Source organism: Cheilinus undulatus, linkage group 16, assembly GCF_018320785.1.
Source record: "Cheilinus undulatus linkage group 16, ASM1832078v1, whole genome shotgun sequence".
Lineage (NCBI taxonomy): Eukaryota > Metazoa > Chordata > Actinopteri > Labriformes > Labridae > Cheilinus > Cheilinus undulatus.
The window spans coordinates 41,599,060-41,620,349 of NC_054880.1; the positions used below are offsets into that span (position 1 = coordinate 41,599,060).

At 39.5% G+C, this 21,290-nt stretch overlaps 1 protein-coding gene across 1 annotated transcript in view; it reads left to right on the forward strand.

Moving 5' to 3' along the window:
* adgrb2 (adhesion G protein-coupled receptor B2) overlaps positions 1–21,290 on the forward strand; it is a 344,844-nt gene that overhangs the window by 285,276 nt on the left and 38,278 nt on the right. Inside the window, exons 22-27 of the mRNA XM_041809355.1 lie at positions 1,711–1,796; positions 3,445–3,543; positions 10,905–11,004; positions 15,617–15,688; positions 17,778–17,870; positions 19,043–19,300. Coding sequence (XP_041665289.1) covers positions 1,711–1,796; positions 3,445–3,543; positions 10,905–11,004; positions 15,617–15,688; positions 17,778–17,870; positions 19,043–19,300 — 708 coding nt within the window. The remainder of the gene's footprint in view (positions 1–1,710; positions 1,797–3,444; positions 3,544–10,904; positions 11,005–15,616; positions 15,689–17,777; positions 17,871–19,042; positions 19,301–21,290) is intronic.

Genomic DNA, 21,290 nt, shown 5'->3' on the forward strand with positions numbered 1-21,290 from the left:
ATGGTGATGATGATTATTTATTATTATTATTATTATTATTAATTTTATATATTTGACCTGACTACCAACCACTTCTATCAAAGCAAAAAACAATGAATTTTATTCAGTAATGCTGAAGGAAAATCTAGCATTTTCAAAATTTAAACCCAATTTCTTAAAAGAGAATTACCTTTATATTTGAACTATTAACAATGTGCAAGGGCACACTGAATTAAACCATTTGGAAAGTAATAAGTAAAAGACTTTATGTCTAAGTCATGATGTGCATAAATGCCAGGATACCAATGAATAAAGTAGAAGGGATTGAAATAACCTTAAGGGTAAAATAACTAAATAATTGCATAGTAATAAGAAAATTGGCAAACAGGTTAAAAGTTGCAAAACTGGCAAAACTAAGTGGTAAAACATGGTGAAATAGTGGCAAAAAAGGATCTAAAGTTGCAAAATTTGGCATAAAGTGGATGTTTAAAATGGTGACAAGTGGTAAAGAGGTGGCAAAAATGGGTTGAAAGTGGAAAAAAATTACGGATGTAAATGGTGAAAATGGTTAAAAAGTGGCAATAAAAGGGGTTAGAAGTTGCAAAAGTGGCTAAAGTAGCTAATGCGAGTATAATATGGCAAACATTGGCTAAAAGTGCAAAATCGTCAGTATATGGTGAAAAGCTGTTGAAAAGTGGCAAAAATGGGCAGTTAAAAGGTGAAAGTGGTAATTCAAAACAAGTGGCAAAAATGGGTTGAAAATAAATAGAAAGGAAAATGGGTTTGAAGTGGTAAAAATGGGCAAGAAATTGTGGAAAGCAGTTAAAAAGTGGCAGAAATTTGTTTTAAAATGTCCAAAAATTGGCTTGATGTGGCAAAAATTGGTGGTTAAAATGGTGAAAAGCAGTTAAAAGGTGGCTAAAATGGGCAACCTAAGTTGTGATAAGGCTTAAAAGCAGCAAACACTAGATACAAGTGGAAATAAAAAGGATTTAATGTGAAAGGAAATGTGGGAACATAGGAGAAAACAGTGAGGAAAAGAGGTTAAAAAGTGGCATGAATGGATTATTCAAATTAATTTAATAGAAAGTAGTAATAGCTTGACACACTTTTCAGCCCCAAAATGAAGTAAATGTTAGCCAGGATGCTAGCACCATTGCTACTGATCCAACACCATGCATTGATACTGTCAGGTAATCACACCTGGGGGGGCATTTACTGGGTTTTTTCAGGGGCCCAGCCAATTCTGAGGGCAGGCCTGAGTGTAGTCAGATCTGACCCAAGATCCTAAAGTGAAACCCCTTTTATACACCCAATGTTATTGTTTGTTGTCAGAATGTCTCAATTTAAGTTCATTTATTGAAAAATTTGAATGTGCTTCTGAAGTCGAAGCACAGCCCTGGATTAAAGCACAAAGTTGTTCAAAAGTTGAAATACTTTTGTAAAAAGTGCTTCAAAAACTGTAAGTAACATTTCTGAACTAGAGAATCAATACACGCCTTCAGTAAAATATGTCTGAGATGAGTTTAAAGCTTCTGCTGAATAGGAGCTCGTCAGCCTGGGATCTCAGACAGCTAAAAGTCTGTCACTTAACTTTCAGTCTCGAGTCTTTGGGACAATTAAAAAGTCATCTTCCATCTACTGAAACATATTGAAAAGCTTTTATAGAACGTAAGAAGTGAATTCCCTTCTGGCATCCAAACCCTGATCAAGCTCTTCTTTCCCTTTCAGGTGAATATGCTCATTGGAATCGTGGTGTTTAACAAGCTCATGTCTCGCGACGGCATCTCAGACAAGTCGAAAAAGCAGCGAGCGGGGTAAGTTAGCTTCTTAAACTCTGTGCAACTCAAACACACAATCCCACCACACACATTCATCCATCTCCACAACCTTTGGTGGGAAATGACTACAAATTTGCTGCATTAGATAAATTTCACCGTCTGTCAGGCACAATCTCGGGGAGACGACAATTTCATGGCGACTAACTGAAATTGTTTCTCTGAGCAAACACCTTTGTGTACACCTGCGCCCCAATTGAAGAATACAACCCAATTTTGGCGACAAAATGACAAGACATCTGTTATGTTGTGTTTCTCTGTGAAATCCTCCAGAAATTCACAACCAATTCCACAAATACTCAGCTTCCAAGTTGATTTGTCTGCTGTGCAAATGAATGCATTGGATCTGGAATCAATGGCAGATGGAAACCTCATTACATAATATAAACACCAGGATTAGGTGGATAAAACCTAATGCAGTATCGATTTTTTTTCTGTTTTCTCCTCTCAACCATGCGCACACATGATGTATGCATACATATCAGACATGCATGCATATGCACCCAAGTACAACATTACCTCTATTTCATGCTGGTTGTTCATCATCTTCACTAATCCGAAGAGCCGAGTTTTTCCCTGGCTCTTGCAGAAAATCCATGCTTTCATTTCCATACCTATTGATTTCATTGTTTTCTCTTTTTATTTTTATTTACCTCCCTCTTTCATTACATTTCTTCCGATGTCTGATTCTTGCACAAATTGAAATTGATAATTTGTGTATCGCTGCAAGGGTTAACAGCTCAGACTGGCTCTCCAGGGGGTTGATTAGCTTTGTTTCCCGGTGACTCAACCGAGATTAAAACCATTGGATGTGTGCAAACACACCCACGCACACTCATTCACTCAAAATCAGATGTACCTTTCTTCATTCTGGGAAAAGTCTGTCTGGTTTTATCCGATTATTGAGCACTTTTCATGGCAGATTCTCAGAAGTACGTGTTCCACGCACGTGTGCACGTCGGGAGCTATAATAGCTGGCGATGTCGCTAACAGGATGGGCTGTCATTAGCGTAATGTATTTTCATATGAAGCCGTGGGGATGTGGCTGGCGCTAAGGCAATGAGCTGTGATAGGGCGCTAATGTAGCATAGCGCTTGCATGGCCCCATCATTCTGCAGCGCTATATATACAGTAAACACACACTATTCTCTCCGTCTGAGAAGTCACCTGTAAGTAAACAACCAAAGGAGTCTTTTTCTCCCTTTGAAGCTTCATTGTGCACAGTCACACACACACAACAACGGCACACACCCTCAGGGTGTACTTCATGTCTGTGTCACTGTTATTCCACATGACTGTTTAACATTACAATGTCCGTCTTTCACTTTTCTACTTGCTCTGGATCAATCTGACTGTGATTCATTACTGCTACTTTTTAAGATCTGGTTTTAATTTGCCTTTCTTTCTTTTCTCCCCCCCCCTTCCCCCTTTTTCTTTTCCCCTCCTTCTCTTTGTTGTCTCCACTTTTTTCTCTTTTTTCTTTTCTTTTGCAAATATGACACCTGCACTTTCACCTGTTTTCATATCTTCCATATACATCCCCCTCTCTCATCCCCACCTCCTCCCTCTCCTCTCCTCCCCATTGGTGTGTGTATTTCCTTTGTCTGTGTGTGCACATGTCCTAAAGTGTCCCAGCGGAGGCGCGTAGCCGACTGCTCCTGAAATGCTCCAAGTGTGGCGTGATCTCGAGCACCGCTATGTCCAGCTCAACTGCCAGCAGCGCCATGTTAGTCCATCTTCATCTCTCTCTTTCTCTCTCTCTCTCTGTTTCTCTGTCTCTCTTCCTGTCTGCCTCTCTCTCCTCCATCCTTTTAATCTCTGGCTGTGGGTAATGATGCAGGATGACATTCAGACTTGTCTGGCTTCGAAAACAAACTAATGAAAGGAGAAAACACCTGCACTGCAAGCCACCGCTGTTTAATGAGAGCATGTTTTGAACCAAAGCGTACTTTCCTCGGGTCAGACTGTGCGAGCCTGACCTGTGTCAACCACTATTTGTTGATCATTTTTACAGTTTGTTTTAACTTGTTTGTGTGCTATTGGAGAGGCTTTAACACATCAGGGCAGCACAGTGTCAGTTAATACAGAGCCGTAATTGTCCAAAGTTGTCTCATTATATTATCGCATGTGGTGAAAGGTAATAACTTTGATCTCTGAGTAACAGGTAATGCATCATATTTCAAATTAAACGCTGCAAGCTCTTGCATGCAAAAAAATTACAGACTTATTGGAGATGCGGTGAAAAGCATTTGCCTCCTTACTGATTCCTTATTTTTTATGTGTTAGTTACCACTGAAATGTGTCCTGCCATCAAACAATTTTTGAATTACCATTTTTTTTTTAAAGCTGAGTACAGTTTCACTTGTCACACTCAGGCCTGATTACTGCCAGACCTGTTGGATCAAGAAAACTCTTAAGTAGAGCCTGTCTGACAAAGTGAAGTACTTCTAAAAGAAATTCAAGAACTGATGTGAAACAAAGTCATCAATGACATCTATCAGCAGTAGCGGCTGGTGCTTTTTTCTTCAGGGGGGCTACAACAAAATCCCAATTTCATATGTTATGTATGTAAGGTACATCAAAAGATGTTACTACACTGATAGTTAAGTTATATTAATATATTTGCATCTGCATTTGTGTGGTTGGTGAACAAATATTAAAATAAGATGGCTATAATAAGGGTCATCAGCAGCCACAAGTAGTTAACGCTTATTACAGTCGACTTAGAGTTTTAACTTATCACACATTATCACAAATCATCTCAATACGTGACAAAATTATGTTAAAGAGCTGATTGAATGTTTATTTTAAAGAGAAAAATGTACAAAAGGCATAAAGTGCAAGTAGTCACTGCTTTAATAGAGACTAGTTGAGTAAAAAATATATTTACCAGACCTGAATATAGCAAAAATGCTTAAACCCACAAAACTATTATTGATTGATTTTTTTTACTTACTTCTTAAGATTAGTCACAGCTTTGTTGCTCCATCCTTATATCTAGCCTATCAGGTCCAAGCTCTTTAATTCTAAGTTTCTCCTCCTGTGTGCTCCTCTCAAAAGACCTTATTCTTAATCACTCGACTGCATTTTCTTATTGCATTTTGCCAACTGTCTTCCTAGCATCTCCTGATGAGCTAAACAATGAAAGTGCAGTTTCTGGCAGAAAGCCAGAGATGTACCGCGACGGTGCATGACTTCCTCTGCGTGTTTCAGATTACGAAGCATAGCCCTCTACTGCCACCTGTTGGCGTTTGGCGACGCGTGTTGCACCCACAGAGCTCCTATCTTTTGTATTGAAGAGGAGCGAATGCACACAAGCAACATATAGCGAAGGTCTGTGGAAGGCCGTGGGCGCAGAAGCCCAGCGCCCTAGGGAGGAAATGAGTGAACAGGAAGTAAAGGCAAACGCTTAAAACATTAGTGATCTACTGATTTATTGCACATTACACATTTAAATCTCTTAATAAACCATCTTTATACAGTGCATGATAGAGTTTATCTATATTCATATAAATTTATTAATATTTAAAGCAAATGTTTAAAAAATGATTATTCATACAAAATTATTCAATGAACTTGAGATCTGTCCTTGCTCTGTGGAGAGTCATGGGGGCCAGCCGCCACTATCAGTCTGGAAAGGGTTACAAAACCACTTCTAAGGCTTTGGGACTCCAGAGAACCACAGCGAGAGCCATTACCCACAAATGGAGTAAATTTGGAATAGTGCTGAACATTCCCACAAGTGACCAAAATGACTCCAAGAGTGCATCGATGACTCATCCAGTAGGTCACAAAAGAACCTAGAACATCTTAAGACCCCAGGCCTCACTTCACTCAGCTAAGGTCAGTCGTCATGATTCAACAATAAGAAAGGCTGGGCAAAAATGGCACCCATGGGAGACCTTCAAGGCCAAAAACACTGCTGATCAAGAGGGAACACAAAGGTGTATTTAACGTATGCAAAAAAAAAAAGATGATTCCCAAGACTTTTGGGGAAATATTCTGTGGACTGACGAACAAAAGTTGAACTTTTTGGCATCTTATAAAGTGAAACTCATACCAACAGTCAGACATGGTGGTGGCAGGGTGGTGGTCTGGGGCTGCTACAAGACCATGACGTCTTTCTGTAATTGATGGAACCATGAATTCTGCTCTTTACCAAAAAATCCAGTAAAACAAAGTCTGGCCATGAGTTTGGGATCTCAAGCTCAAGTGCACTTGGGTTATGCAGCAGAACAGCGACCCGAAGCATACCAGCAAGTCCACCTCTCAATGACTAAAATATAAAGGTTTTGGAGTGGCCTAGTCAAAGTCTGAACTTAGATGCTGTGGCATGACAGTAAACAGGGCGTTCATGCTGGAAAACCCTCCAGGGTTGCTGAATTAAAACAATTCTGCAAAGAAGAGTGGACCAAAATTCCTACACAGCGATGAGAAAGACTCATCACCAGTCATCACAAATGCTTGCTCGCAGTTGTTGTCACCAAGGGTGGCACAACCAGTTATTAGGTTTAGGTGATGATTATATTTTCATACAGGGCCAGGTAGGTTTGGATGAAATCATCATTTTAAAAACTATATTTTTTGTATTAAAATTAGCATGATGATCTGAAATATTCATAAATATGACAAATGCAAAAAGATAAATCAGGAAGGGGTCAAATACATTTTCACAGCACTGTAGGTATGTAAATTTGTCTGTGTTAGGAGCCTTTTACAGATATTTTAGCTTGCAACTTGGAGAAATCAGTGAAATAATCCATTTATTATTTGTGCAGGGATCCGAGAAGCCTGTGAAAATAGTTTTTTAATGCCTTTTGTGGCTCTGGAGAGAGCTTTGTCAAGTCTGAAAAATTACGAAATGACATCCAACTCGACTTGAGCTTAGAGAATACAAATTCAAAGAATTTCTTTTGGGAGATACAAATAACTGCAGTACTTTTGGAACTTTTAGTCCCATGTTGGGGAGTGAAAGTTTGAATTAGTTGCTCCCCTTTGAATTAGCTCATAACCCTCTTGTTATTCTGCTTCTCAGAATTCTTCCCATTTCACGTTAGTCTAGTTAGAAAATACTTGAATATTCTTTACACATTCAATAGTCAAGCATTCTACCTCAAGTAGCCCTCAATCTAATGCTGACAAAGCTTGCCAGCTTTTGAAATAGTTGTATTTTGCCATTTGACCCTCTTCTCCTATTTTACCGCTGCAAACTCTCTTAGTATTTTTATTTCACTATGTCCTTGTACAAATCGCTCATTACGGCTTTGTGTTTGTTTTGGAAGAGTGCTCCATTTAAAGCAGCCACTCTGTTTTTAGCTTCTTTGTTGGATCGTTGGACACTGTGATTGGAGGGTAATGAGATGAGATTGCCTATTTGCAGTAACAGCTTTGCATCAGGCTTTTTTTGTCTTGCACTTGTCACTGAGAACAAGCAGAGACATTATTGACTTTTTCTACACAGCTTAGCTGATCTCGCATCAAGCAATGTCTGTGCTGAATCCATATAGCCTGTTATAAAATATGGTTATTTATGGCATTATTATCATGTGTTTTCAGTGTGCATCACCCTTTTACAGTGCATGCAGACAGTATTCAGACTCCCTTCAATTTTTCAGTTTTGTTATGTTGCAGCCTGATGCTGCAGTCAAAAAATAAATAAAAAATATTCTCATTAATATAAACTTGCTACCACATGAAGACAAAGTGAAAACAGAACTTTAGATTTTTTTTCAAATTTATGAAAAATTAAAAACCGAAATATCACGTTGACATAAGTTTTCAGACCCTTTGCAACAACTCTTTGAATTTAGCCATTTCTCTGGATCTTTGCTGAGATGTCTACACTTTTAAAGGAGTTCACCTGTGGGAAATTAAATTGATTACACATGCTTCTAACAGGCACTAATTGCTCCATAAAAGGCTTTATAACTGACAATATCAGAGCAAAAACCAAGCCATGAGGTCAAAGGAACTTCCTGCAGAGCTCAGAGACAGGATTGTTGCAAGGCACAAATTTGGAGAAGGACAAGCACAGTGCACAGAGCACAGTGGCCTCCATAATTCTCAAATGGAAGAAGTTTGGCACAACCAGGACTCTTCCAAGTGCTGGTTTCCCGGCAAAACTGAGCAAAAAGAGAAGAAGGACCTTAGTAAGAGATGTGGTCGAGAACCTGATGGTCACTCTGGGTGAGCTCCAGGGCAAAAGACATAAAAGCTCACTTGGCTTTCACATGGAGTTTTTGCAAGCTCCAAGTGGGCTTTCATTTGTTTTGCACTGAGGAGAAGCTTCAATCTGACATCTCTGCCATAAAGCCCAGATCAGTGGAGGGCTGCAGTGATGGAACTCCTCCACACAGGATCTCTGGAGCTCAGTCAGAGTGACCACCAGGTTCTTGGCCGCTTCTCACACTAAGGCCCTTCCCCCTCAGTTTGGCAGGGGGACCAGCTCTTCAAAGAGTCCTGGTTATGACTTTCATGTACTCTTGGGAACCTTCAGTGTGCCTTGCATCAATCCTGTCTCTGAGCTCAGATACAGGATCCTTTGACCCCATGGCTTGGTTTTTGCAAATCATGCCCAATCAATTTAAATTAACACAGTTGGACTGCAATCAAGGTGGAGAAACATCTCAGCAAACATCAAGAGAAGTAGGAGGAACCTGAGCTACATTTACAAGTGTTGCAAAGGGCCTTAATATGCATGTCAACATGATATTTTTTGTTTTTGTTTTTATAAATTTGCAAACATTTCCCAAATTATGTTTTCACCATGTCATAACGTGGTACTGTCAGTAAAAACAGAAAATATATTTTTTATTATTAGTATTATTATTATTATTATTATTATTATTATTTCTTTACTGTAGCATCAGGCTGCAACATTATAAGATTAAAGAAAAAAATGAAGTGGAACTGAGTACTTCCTGAATGCACTGTAGACTTCAGAAAAGTTTCTGATTCCAAACCCCAAACAGCATAAGTACATAAAAAGCTTTATTTCTTACTTAAATCCCAGCTTATTTCATAGTTGATGCAAATTTTTTTAATCTTACCAGAATATTGTTAGCTTTCTGGCTAGTAGCAAAGCTAAAGCACAGCTACAGCACAGTAAAATGTCACTAGAGTAGAACAGCAGCAGCTTTTGCCAATGTTTCTGAAATGTCTGCACACCGTTTCTCAAAAGAAATTAAGGCATCCATTTCCGTATTTGGCTAAACACCCATTTAATTTGTGTTTGACCGATGTTGAGGTGTGGTGTGAGCCTGATATACTCTGTATAGAGTGGCTAACATTAGCAGCTAGCTCCACCAGCCTTCATTCCTCTTTGCAGATTAATACCGTTCTTTGATATGTGGCCTGTTTTCACTTTGTTTGAGTGAGTTCAACCCTCGACAGCATACATACCACTTTATTCCCATTTATGACTTAAAAAACTGTCATACTGCGCTGCTCCTACTACACGCTAAGCGCTAAGCTTCTCATATTTACGTTCGGTTAAGTGGGAAAGCTCAGACAGGAAGGCAGCAGTCATTAACTAAAGCTGCAGCGACCTCTAGTGGCAGGAGGTTCATTACAGTTCAAAAGAGCTTTATAGACTGTGTTCATAAAAAAATGATAGGTAATTAGTTAAGCCTACTTGTTAATCTCACACAATAAAAAAAGTCATGCATGCATGTCCTCCCAGGGCTTTTGTAATGATGCTTTATTAAAATTGTTTTTTCAGTCATGAGTGTTGCAATATTTTCATAAAAAATGAATATGCTGGTAAAGGAGGTGCTGGACCTGTTAAGAATAATTGGAATTGATTTTTTAAATTAATTTGAATTATTTGGTTTTCTAGAAATGCTCAACCACATGGCATTACTCAAAAAACATGTTTTTTATATTACCCTTATGTTAAGAATGCCAATTGTGAGAAAAGCTGTTAAAATGGTTTAATTTGTTTTGCAAGTAACCAACCATGGTATAAGTCAGGTAATTCCATTCATAAAGTCCTTCTTAAGGCTGTTATGAATGACGTGGAAGCCAGCAAGTCCATGGCAAAGAATGTCTCAGGCCTGCATTTCAAGATTGGGAAAACAACTCAGTTTCTTTTACACTCTGTTCTTTGCAACACATTTCTTCTGAATCCAAAATAAATGTAACAATTGCCTTTCTTCACAACTAAACTGATCTCAAAGTAGCTGAAAGTAGCTTGAGCTTTGTCAGACTGCATCAGAATGGTGTAAACACATGTCCATTGTACCCAGCGATCATCCCAGCAGATAAAATGTGCTCATGCTGAGCGAGAAAGTATTTTTCAATTTTTCTTAAAATCCATATAAGCTCAGACTTTTGTGGTTTATGTGCATGCTGATATTGCAATGTCAATGAAATTGTGATTTTTTTTTGTGCAGTTGTAATGTCAGCTGTTACTGTGTCCAGAGAGATAAAATGAACTTTCACAACTGCTTGAAATTTCACACACTAACAGGACAGCGCAGCCTTCTCGCCCTTTATTCTCTTACATTTGACTTCGACCCTACACCTACAAGGAGCACAAACATTCCTCTGTGTAGTTCCTCTGAGCTGTCTGTCTGTCAGACTGACAGTTATAAAACCATGAATATTTGCTCAAACAGCATGAACATTTTAAATTGGTGTCTGACTCCGCGCAGAAACACAGACACACATTTACTGTTCAGAAACCCTCCATGTCAGTACTTGTCAATGGCCCGTCTTCTCCCCCTTCCCATTGGCCCCGCTGCCTGTCGTCTCACAGTCCACCAGCATGACACTTAGAGTGCATCAACCATGTAATTGTGAGCAATTGTCAGTCTCATAACTATCTACATGATTACACATCATCTTCCACCTCTCACTTCGAATATTAAGTCTGATACGAACCTCAGTGTGCCAATCAGCTGCAAATTGCCCGCCACTGAAATTGTTACTGATCCATGCGTGTCTGTGTGAGTGCATGGAGGAGTATGAAGCGGAGTTATGTGACTTAACTAAGCTGGCTGGTTTAGACTGAATCCCTTCTTCCCTCTCCTCCCTTCCTCCTCTTTCTCCCCCTCTGCCTGCCTGTCTTGTCTCTCTCTCTGACAGGGCGTCTCTGTGGAGCTCCTGTGTCGTTCTTCCTCTCCTAGCATTAACCTGGATGTCAGCCGTGCTGGCCATAACCGACCGGCGCTCCACTCTCTTCCAGGTGAGGCCTCTCACAACACCATCAGATGCTCACACACCGTGACTCATGCACGTTGCACTTGTGTCTCACCATGGAAAATGTGCTTTAAAAAGGATGTATGGCTTCGAATTTGGATGTAGCATGGGCGGACATATGACACTGAAGCATTACAGATTGTAATTCCACGCAAAATGAGATTTAAGTGTGGCCATTCAGCGCTGGTGCTGATTAAAATGATGTTTAAAGAATTGTTCAAGGGGCAGGAGTCAATACAGACATTAAGTGGTGGATTTATTAACCATAAAATTGCACTAAAAAAAACACTCCCAAGAAAATGAAGATAGAGCAAACAAACTAAATTAACTAGCAAGCTGCTACAAGCAACAAATTTCCCCCAGTCTATTGCTGACTCTCTTTTTATACCTTCCTTGGTCTGGCCCAAACAGTAGCAAACTATTTCAACGTGTCAAGTTAAAGCAGATTTAAAAAGAAAATGAAAAAATAATTTTTGATAAAACACTTCCCAGTGAAAGCTCTAAACTGTGTCAGTCTAGGCACAGGTGTCCTCAATGAGCCTAATTACATTCCTGGCTTCCAGAAATATAACTTACTGCTGACAATTTTTAGGCTCGATCCCAATTCACCCAAGACAAAAAAAGAGCACACTCCAGCAATTTGACCTCTTAAGCTACACAACCAAAAAAGACAAAACTGAAGAGTAATTCCTCAGTCCTGTAAGGTTTTATATTCCTGGGACATGCAAGGTCCTTCTCAGTGTCCAGGGTCCTTCCGCTGTAGGATGGGTCCTTCTGAGTTGGGTCCTACCGTGCCGAGGCAAGAGTCCTGTCTCCCTGGCAATTGTTTCACACACATTTGGCGAGTGTGCATGGTACATATTTATGGTGGAAACAGGACAAAATTTACATTTAAAAGTTTATGGAGTGGTCAAGGACCCAATTTTCTTCCTGATACGTCTTTTTTTTGTTTTTTTTAAAGAAGGAAAACAGCGGTTAGTATATATTATTATTTTGAAAAAAAAGCTGTATTTTTTGATTAACCCTCAGCGGCAAGGATCTGTGCCACAGGCACACCCTTAGTAAATTGCTGTGGGAATAATACACAACTCCTTATATGGACATCCTGGGGGCATGTGTTTACAGGTCACATCTTCAGGTTTTACAAAATGCTTTTTTTGTCTTATTATGTGTTGTTAAGTCAAAATTCTGATGAATTTTATAGTGCATATTTTTTAACTCTGAGACCAGCGTTGTCCCATACAGCAAGAAGAGACGCTTGGGGGTTAAATAACTTTTTTACTGTCTTTGTAACTTTCACAGAGAGGTTGCTTGTGGGCCTGGAACTTGGCTGACTTTTCTGGGTCTTTAAAGATTAAATCCACTCCAGTAACGCGGATATAGGACGTCTTTTTATCCATTTATAATCCAGTTTTCGATAGTTTCTGCAGTTAGCCGATTAGCCCACCACCATATTGTCTGTCCCAGAATGCATTGCGACTGGGCTGTGACAACCAAAGGCAGGCTGTTCCATTGTCACGTCATGCTTTGCTGTACAGCTCATGTGCATGGACTTATAAACTGAAGAAGAGAGCCTGAATGACCCATAATAGTCAGAGTCCCGGCACTTTAAATAAAGACTCAAATTCCCGAAAGCACGATGACTTTTTTTGTAAAAACCCAAAGAGATGGGAGAACACGTTTGTACAAAAAGTCGTGTTTACTGTTTTTAAAACATGAAAATTATAGAGTTTAATTTCCGATGAGTTTTTCTTTTGTCTTGATGGTCCCATAACTTTTTTTTAAAAATTCATGTGAGCTGACTGCAGCACACATTTTCTTAAAGCCCATGTTGTCCTGAAGAAAAAGGATGTTTAGAGCTCAACTGTGCACCACAGGGTTGAAGCTTTTTAAGACAAAAAGTCCAGGCGAGACATAATAGTTTAAAAATATATGAGAGCTCAGAGGGTTAATTTTTAACTCGGAATGGTGACGGGTAGCATCTTTTGACACTATTCAACCAAGCACCAGAATGGGGAAGAAGGGTGATTAAAGTGGCTTCGAATATACCTAGGTGAATTGTTTGCCATGTGAATTGCTGGCTATGTACACAACATAATAGGCAGCTAAAAAGTCACACCTAGTTAAATAATCGATGAGTGTAAATGCAACTGAACTCAGATAGAATGAGCCATTAAAACAATGAGTGATATGGTTATTACATCCACAGTTATATTATAATATAGAAATACAGTATCAAAATAAAATGGGAATAGAATGTGTCATATGCTGTATCATGAAAAATTGAACCAACAAGCAAACAACATGTAAAACATATTTTTAAATAAATCATACATAAACACCCCCTTTCCTAAAATGGTGAGATGTAAATAAAAACAAGATTGAATGAATATACTAGCACAAAGTCAACACATCAAATGTTGAAAATGAGAAATTTCATTATTTTGGGGAAACTGCATGCCAATTTTGAATTTGAAGCCAGCAACATGTTTCAAAATTGGATGGTTCCTTTCCTATTTGGCCAGAGAATGGAGCCTCCAGGATTTCCAAACAGATTCCAACTTCACCACAGTCCATATCAAATGAGACTGGGCCAAGAGAAGGTGGCAGGGTTTCTAAAACTGGTATTTAAACTGTTTCCTTGGTGCACAGAAGTTTAATCTTTTCTTTTTGAATGCAGAAATGAACTATGCTCAGGGACAGTGGTTTTATGAGCCCTTATGGGGTTTTCAACTTGGATTGCTGATGTCTGTTTTAATCCAGTACCACCCAAGATAATCATCAACTATTACTGGGTGGGATGCATGACATCAGTAGAATAATGCATTATTCAGCAGATATTATCTTAAAAAAAGTGATTTGTTGACAGCAGCAGATGTAAAAATTTCTGCCAATATTTAAAACTGATATGAGGAAATACTAGCCTGTGTTGTGATTGCTTCAATTTAAAAGTGTATTTTAAGAAAGGAAGTTTCAGGTCTGAACTACATTTATATCAGCATTATTGAACATGCAATATTGGACATCACTAATTATTGGTGTTTGACTGTTCATATTATTACACTGTTTTATTAACATATGACACAGTTTGTAAACTTTTATTATCATTTGGTTGTGTATGTAATGCATAACAATCAAAAAATGTTAAAAATTAGAGTACATGTATAAAACATGGGCTTAAAATTGAAACTTTTTTGAAAAGCACCACTAGTATAGTGGTTTTTTTGTGCTAGCTAAAGTAAAAAAAAATGATAATGCAATGAAATTAAACGAATAAAACCATATAAATTTAATTAATCGAAGACAAACAGTGGGCTCATTTATTTCAATTTCATTTATTTCAGTTTAACAGTGATATAAGATTAAAAAAATCAAATTACTCACAAGGTGGGGCCACAGACAGTTGAGTATGTCACATTGTCTGGTTGGCAGTAGCTCAGATGGGCTTGGGTTGGGAACCAGAGTCAATCGACCAGATGTGGACATTTGTCTGGTAGCTGGTTGCCGGTTCATTTCTTCTGTAGAGCCTGGGGTCGGCATCAGTCAAAGCTTTATGGGAGAGTGGCAAAGAGAAAGCCTCTGTTGAAGAAATCATCTGACAGTATATTTATCATATTATACAATTTCAAAGGGACATATTTTACCCTTTTAAGAAAAGTTGATATTGGTCTCGGAGGTCCCCAAAACATGCCTGTGAAGTTTGTTAGTGAAAAAAAAAACACTCCAGCATTTGATTTTGACATGTCTAAAAACCCTTCTGTCTTCAGGGTTACTAAGCTGTCTGACTCCACCTCTGATCACACCCCTCTAACTCTCCACATGACATCATTAGAGGAAAATCTGAAAACGGCATATTTCAGCACACATTTCCTGAAAGGTGGAAAAAGAGAGGGGTGAGGGAATTGGCCAGGGGCACATATTTTTGCTAGAAAATCCTGAAAAAGTGTTTTTTGCAAAATATGTCCCCTTTAACAAATTAACACTGTAGGGTACTGGTTAGGTACCAAGCTGAATTTTATCTTGAAGTATTGATAAAAGATATCTTCTTATTATTTCCTCTGTTTTCTGTTAGACTGAGCAATTTTTAAATCATTTCATCCAACACAAATATGAGGAAATGTGCCGAAATATATTGAATTTTAAAGAAAACAGAGAAAAGGTGTCAATAAATGTCCCTATATTAGGATACTCAATATTTAAATATGTAGTTTAACCACTGCTGTGAATGGGCTGAGAGCTTCCAATTGCTGGTTGTCAGGAAAATTCAATGCATGCTTTGGCTCATGTGTCATCCAGATGCACGGAAGTTAAAAAAAGATGGACTGTCAGCACAGTGATGGAAGGGTTTGTCAGTGTAAACAGAGCTCAAACAGATGCTGATACATCTCAGCACTTGACACAGTTCTAGACAACTGAAGCTTCAGGCCAAAAGAACTGAAATCAGTCTGTACAATGTCAGATCACAGCTTTTTCTAGCGTGCAGAGGTTACGTGTTCAAATGCAAGAGAACACTGAAAAATGCTGCATACACAAAGATACAGAGCACAAGTCTTTAGAGAAAATGCAAGTCATTTCTAAGCACGTTTTGTTTTCTCCAGGTCCTCTTTGCCGTCTTTGACTCCGTCCAGGGCTTTGTCATCATCACCGTCCACTGTGCGATGCGCCGAGAGGTGAGTCCTCCGAGCTCCAATGTGCATCCCACACACGTTAAGCTCTTACATTTCTGATTCAGCACCACACGGTGACCTTAGCGACACCGGCTCCCTGCGACAGGTGGGATTCGTGTCGACAAATGTCATGTTAGTTTCCGGGTCAGTTCGAAAGACACGGCACAACACAAGCGGATCAGACATGAGGAGGATTAGCATGGTATTTATGTCCGCCGCTTCTTCTTTTTTCTCCATAATGCAGTGTGATAGTGGAGTATTGTCCGTCTGATCCCAGGCTGCTTTAAGGAGCTTATGAAGATGCTTTATGGAATAAGACGATAAGTCCCTAACTAATACCTCCTAGTGTCTATTTTACACAGGCTTTGCTTCCCCCCCCCATGGGGTGCTGCATTTTAAACTCATTGTGCACACGTGTGTAGTTATGCCCTTGAGACAGACACTCATTTAGCTGTGAGCTAACTCACTGATGCACCAGTTACAATTAATGGAGATCATTTGTTTCCCTTAACTGTAAATAAGCCATCTGTTGCTGATGCATGCACAGTGCACACAGCCTTGCCTTCATGCAGCAGATCATTTAAATCATGAATGCACTGCAGAGTGTGTGCATTTTTAAATGCTTAGATTGCTGAAGAATTAAAGCACAAAAGCAGCATGGATCAAGGTAGAGTAAATCAAGGAAGTATTTATGTTAAATGTATGAAAAATCTACAGGACAGAAGAGAGTAAATCCTGCTGAGCAATAGCAGAGGAGGGGGGAGTGGGCAACACAAACAAGCATTACTGTGCAAAAACAAAAGGCACTACAAAGTGTGATATTATGTGAGGGGAACGACAGACATGCCAAGCACAGTACTCCTAGATAGCGCTTGCTGCTTGAAAGGTGCAGTGGAGGAATAAAAGGACCGCGGTGGGCGCAGACGGCCTGCTGAGATCAGTCGAGGAAAAGGAGCGAGCGAATGAACACGTGCAACGTAAGAGGTATTAGCATGCTGCAGGGGAGGGGGAAAAAAAAGGGACGCAGAGGCAGAAAAGGGTGAGGTAGAGATAGAGTTAAATGAGGAAGGAGGGGGAAAATGAATGCAAAGATCTGTAGCAGGGGAGAAGCGTGATTCAAGAGCGTGGCAGGGGATGATAGTAGAGGAGGAGGAAGTAGAGAGAGGTATGGACCCATAGAGGGGCTCTTTACTTTGAAGTTGGAATAAGCTGCAGTGGGTGCCAATGTACACACTAACAGAACAGGGTGCAAACATCACTGAGGATGGATTAAAAGCAGAGGGAACCGAGGGAAACAATGTCTCAATCTCATGCACAATTAACCAGACACGCTTTCTTCCTCAGTTATTCCATTTATTATACACCGAATGATAGGACCACCCAGTGAAAGTGGAGATACTCCTGTTTTTTTTTTCATTTTGTCTTACAGGATTTGACTGCAGCATTGAGAAATGATGCCGCTCCTCAGTATGTAACCAGGCTATCTATAACACAGCATCTCATAGGAGGGGAGAAAATCTCAGAGTGGGTTATGAAACCCAATCCGTACTGATCCATTTGTTTTTAGAAGCTCCAAAGAGCCAGTTCTTTGACATTGGGCTGGTGTGTTTGCTTAGACGCCATATGTGGAAGGATAAAGAAAAAATAATATGACACAAGGAAGAGGGCCCAGGGCTTAGAGCATCCATGCTGTTGGTTTTAATTAGAATTGTATGCCAATGATCTCACACAAGGCTCAAATAGGCCACTTTGAAGAGCTGCTTTCTATACCGCATCGCTCTTCACGTCTCTTATATAAGCTACAAGCTGGTCTACTTTAAGAAGAATATAGCGGCTTCGTTTACCATTTTCACATAATTTAACATGCACTGAACAGCTCTCATTTCTGCGATGAAGAAGATGAGACGTCTAAGGGATCGGTTCCCCATGCTCCGTCGTCTGCCAGACTAACTTGAGTAAAAGTTCCTCCGCTAACTTCTTTCCCTTTGCATCATCCCTGCATCTTTCTTCCCCGACCCTCCTTCCCATTTTCCCCTCTCTATATATTCGTCCCCCTCCTTACCCCCCGGTTCATTCCACCCCACCCCTTCAGGTGCAGGACGCGGTGCGCTGTCGGATGGGTGGATGTAAAGACGACAGCGAAAACTCGCCCGACTCCTGCAAGAATGGACAGGTGCAGATCATGGTGAATAGCATTTCCATTTCATCCCACATTGCGATCCATTAGACTAACACTGAAACAGCTGGAGCTTTCTAGAAGCTACAGGAAGCATGATCGCCATAGCTAACATGCTCCGTCTTTCCTTAACCATTTATTTCCTGCACAGGGATTCATTTCTCTTCTCATTTTACATGTTTGATTTCTCAGAAGTATTTAACTTCATTCCTTTTTGTTTAAAATTTCACTCCCTGCTTGAAACTAACTTCCTATAGTGTTTAAGTGGAACTAAAGACTATGAATGTTAATCAGTATTGATCTTAATATAAAGGGTGCATTTTGCCATTGGCAAATCATAAAAAGAAGAAAACAGAACCTACAGCACTTATATTTACTCTTAACCTAAACTTTTTCATCTATATTTGAAGAGCACAGCGCTCCCGTAAGGTTATTGCATGTGTTCCAAATGTGACTAATAGTGTGATAAATCATACAGACCTGAACTGCTGTGCCAATGTCAGAGCGGTCACACTGCAAGAACGAGACTCTCCCAGCGCTATTCCCTTTATTTCTCCCTCAGACCTGTTTTGCTGTAACGATTATGGGTTCCTAAACGCCCCCTCTGAGGTTATCAAGATTAAACTTCAGAGCCATCATTCTGCTCAGAGAAGCCATAATGACACTTTCTCCGTCTCTGTTTTCATAACCGAGAGGAACATTTACAGTCTAACAGTGCTTTTTTCACATTTTTTCCCAGTTAAATGTGTTGTTATTTTACACACAGCTTGCAGGGAAGGGATGTTTCTTAGCCAACTACTTCTCCATTAAGGAAAGCAGCTGGTACACCTTTAAGTTTCCACAAGTTTTTTCACTCCAAATGCGTCCGACTTTGAGGAAATCTCAGACAACATATGCACAGAAAGCTGAATGAGAAACACAATACCCTTGAGGATGGTAATTGTGATGGATAATTTTGCGCAACTTCCACAGGTTCTGTCTGGATCATTATTGCAGCGAACGCCATCCTCTTAGGTGTTTTGAAATCTTGTTAGACTTAAATCAAAACATTAACATAAAGATGCAAAACTTTAGCTGCATCCTTATGTCCAAAGTCAGGTTAAAGCCATTAGGGAAAATCATTAAAAACTTTAACTCATAACTCTTTTTACTTTCTCCCTGAATGCTTTTCACGCCATCAGAAGGGTCCGATGGTGAGCCAGTGCGGGCAGCAGTGTGGCTCTCTGCGGTACGGCACATCGAGCCTGTTGAGTTGCCACCTGCAGGCGATCCCACCAGCCTGCCTGCAGGGCTGTCACCACAGTCTGCCTCGCAACAACCAGGGGCTGGTGCACAGCCACTCCCTCACCTACGCACATGAGCATACCCCCATCATCAACAACACCCATAACCACGCTCATAACCATAACCACGCCCACAACCACATCGGCTGCCAACCAGTATGTCATCAGTAGATTTGACGTTGTTAGATGTTATGAGTAGACTCTGTAGAAGGGGGGAAGGTGGAATCTGTAAAACCATATCATACAAAAAATTAAAATAAAATATCAGGACATCAGGATTCTTTTATTGCCATTTCCCCAGGAGTTTAAAGGTTTAACACCTCTCTCATGTCTGTACGTTTGAACTTCTGCTGTCCACAAGCTTGTTAGCTCAGCCCAGCTCACACCTGAAATGAGCTTATGTAGCTATCCTGATGTTGTAGCTCCATTATTATTTCTTAACATGGTCATCTTTTTCATGGTAATACTGTTGTTTCAGTAGAGAGTGAATCTGTCTGACTTTTCTTATCAAGGCACTGTAGCTTTTTAAAATCTATGCATCCACATCAGGCTATGAGATCAAAAATGATTGCTTTCAAAGAAATACAGTAGTCCTACTCATAGGCTAAAACACCATCAATTCACAGTAATAGCCACACAGTATAATGAATCTTACAAATGTATTTCTAAATTTTTTATTCAAACAAGATAAAACCAGTTAAGTAATACGGTAGAAAGGCTGGTGGGCATGACTTTTAAATTTGGATTTATCGAAGCAAGCTGCAAGCCTGTTTCAAGGCTAATAGCATGTCCAAAATCACATATTTCTGTTTGTATACTTTATTAAGGTACAGTTAAATACAGGACAGAGCACTTAACCATGGCTTGTTAGTGTCATCCCAAATCAGGCACTGCCATTTTGCACTTACAGGAAGTTACAACAGTTTAATCAGCACATGGGTGCATTCAAGCTGTGAAATATACTCAAAAGCAGTGTTTACTGGCACACTCAAAACTGTCCAAGAATTGAATGCGATTGATGGATACGTAGCACTTTGAAGCCATATTGGTAAAAAAGCAGATATTGTTCTGTTAGCATGCTAGCTAATGTTTGCATTTGCTAGTTAGCTAACGTGTTATTAGCAACAGCAAATTTCAATCCTGAAAAGGCTATTTTCTTTAAGAAAATAATGTTAACATAAAATACAGTGAAATACAAGGGACATGGATCTAATAGTAAGTCCAGTTCTTGGATGGTTTTAAGTGTGCCAGTGTGCCACTATTTTTGAATATACTACTCGGTATAAAAGCACTTCGCGAACATATGCACTCGGTTTTATCAGTATGTTGTTATTAGTGCAGTTTGATAGATTTTTTATGCTATCTGGTAAGCTAGCCTGACTGCTAGCTACACTGCATATTCTGAGTTTTGTTGCATATATAAATATGGCATAAAGTTGGTATTGTCGCTGCAAGCGTCAATGTTAGCTTCTGAGTGGGTTGTGGGTTTTAACTGTGAGCGACCATGACTATATGAAATCTAAATGTCGGATTCATTTTGAATTCTTATGTAATATACATATCAAACGTAATGCTGTTTTTGACGGACCCCAGGAAGACTAGTTGCTACCCTGTAGCAACTAATGGGGATCCTTTTAACAAATAAACATAAACAAATAACCAGTCAAGTAAAAGTCAAGAGGCACTGGCAGGCACAACTTAGAAGGTTCGATAGTGCCAAGAAAGCCGTTTCTTACTGTTTTCTGTCTTAAATAAAGCGAGCATGATCTTTAATTGCTCAAAAAATATTGTACAACTAGCCAAGGTAAGAGATGCTGCTAGGCAAAGCCAAGCTAGCTGTTTCCCTTCGTTTTCCAATCTGAGTAATAATAGTTTTAGTGCTGGCTAAAATGTCAATTTCAATTTATTATTTTTTATACAAATGTGGTATAAACTGCCAAGTAATAACTTTAGAGCCGCTGGTATTTACAACATTTGATAGAGCCCAGCTAGCTGTTACCCCCTGTTCCCTGACTTGAGTTAAACTAGCTTGACTACGAACTCAAATAGTTTATTTTCTGTAATCTTTGATTAAACAAATATGGTGTAACTTGCCAAGTAAAAAGTTAAAAGTGAGGCTAGATATGTATTTTTGAAGGTGGATCAA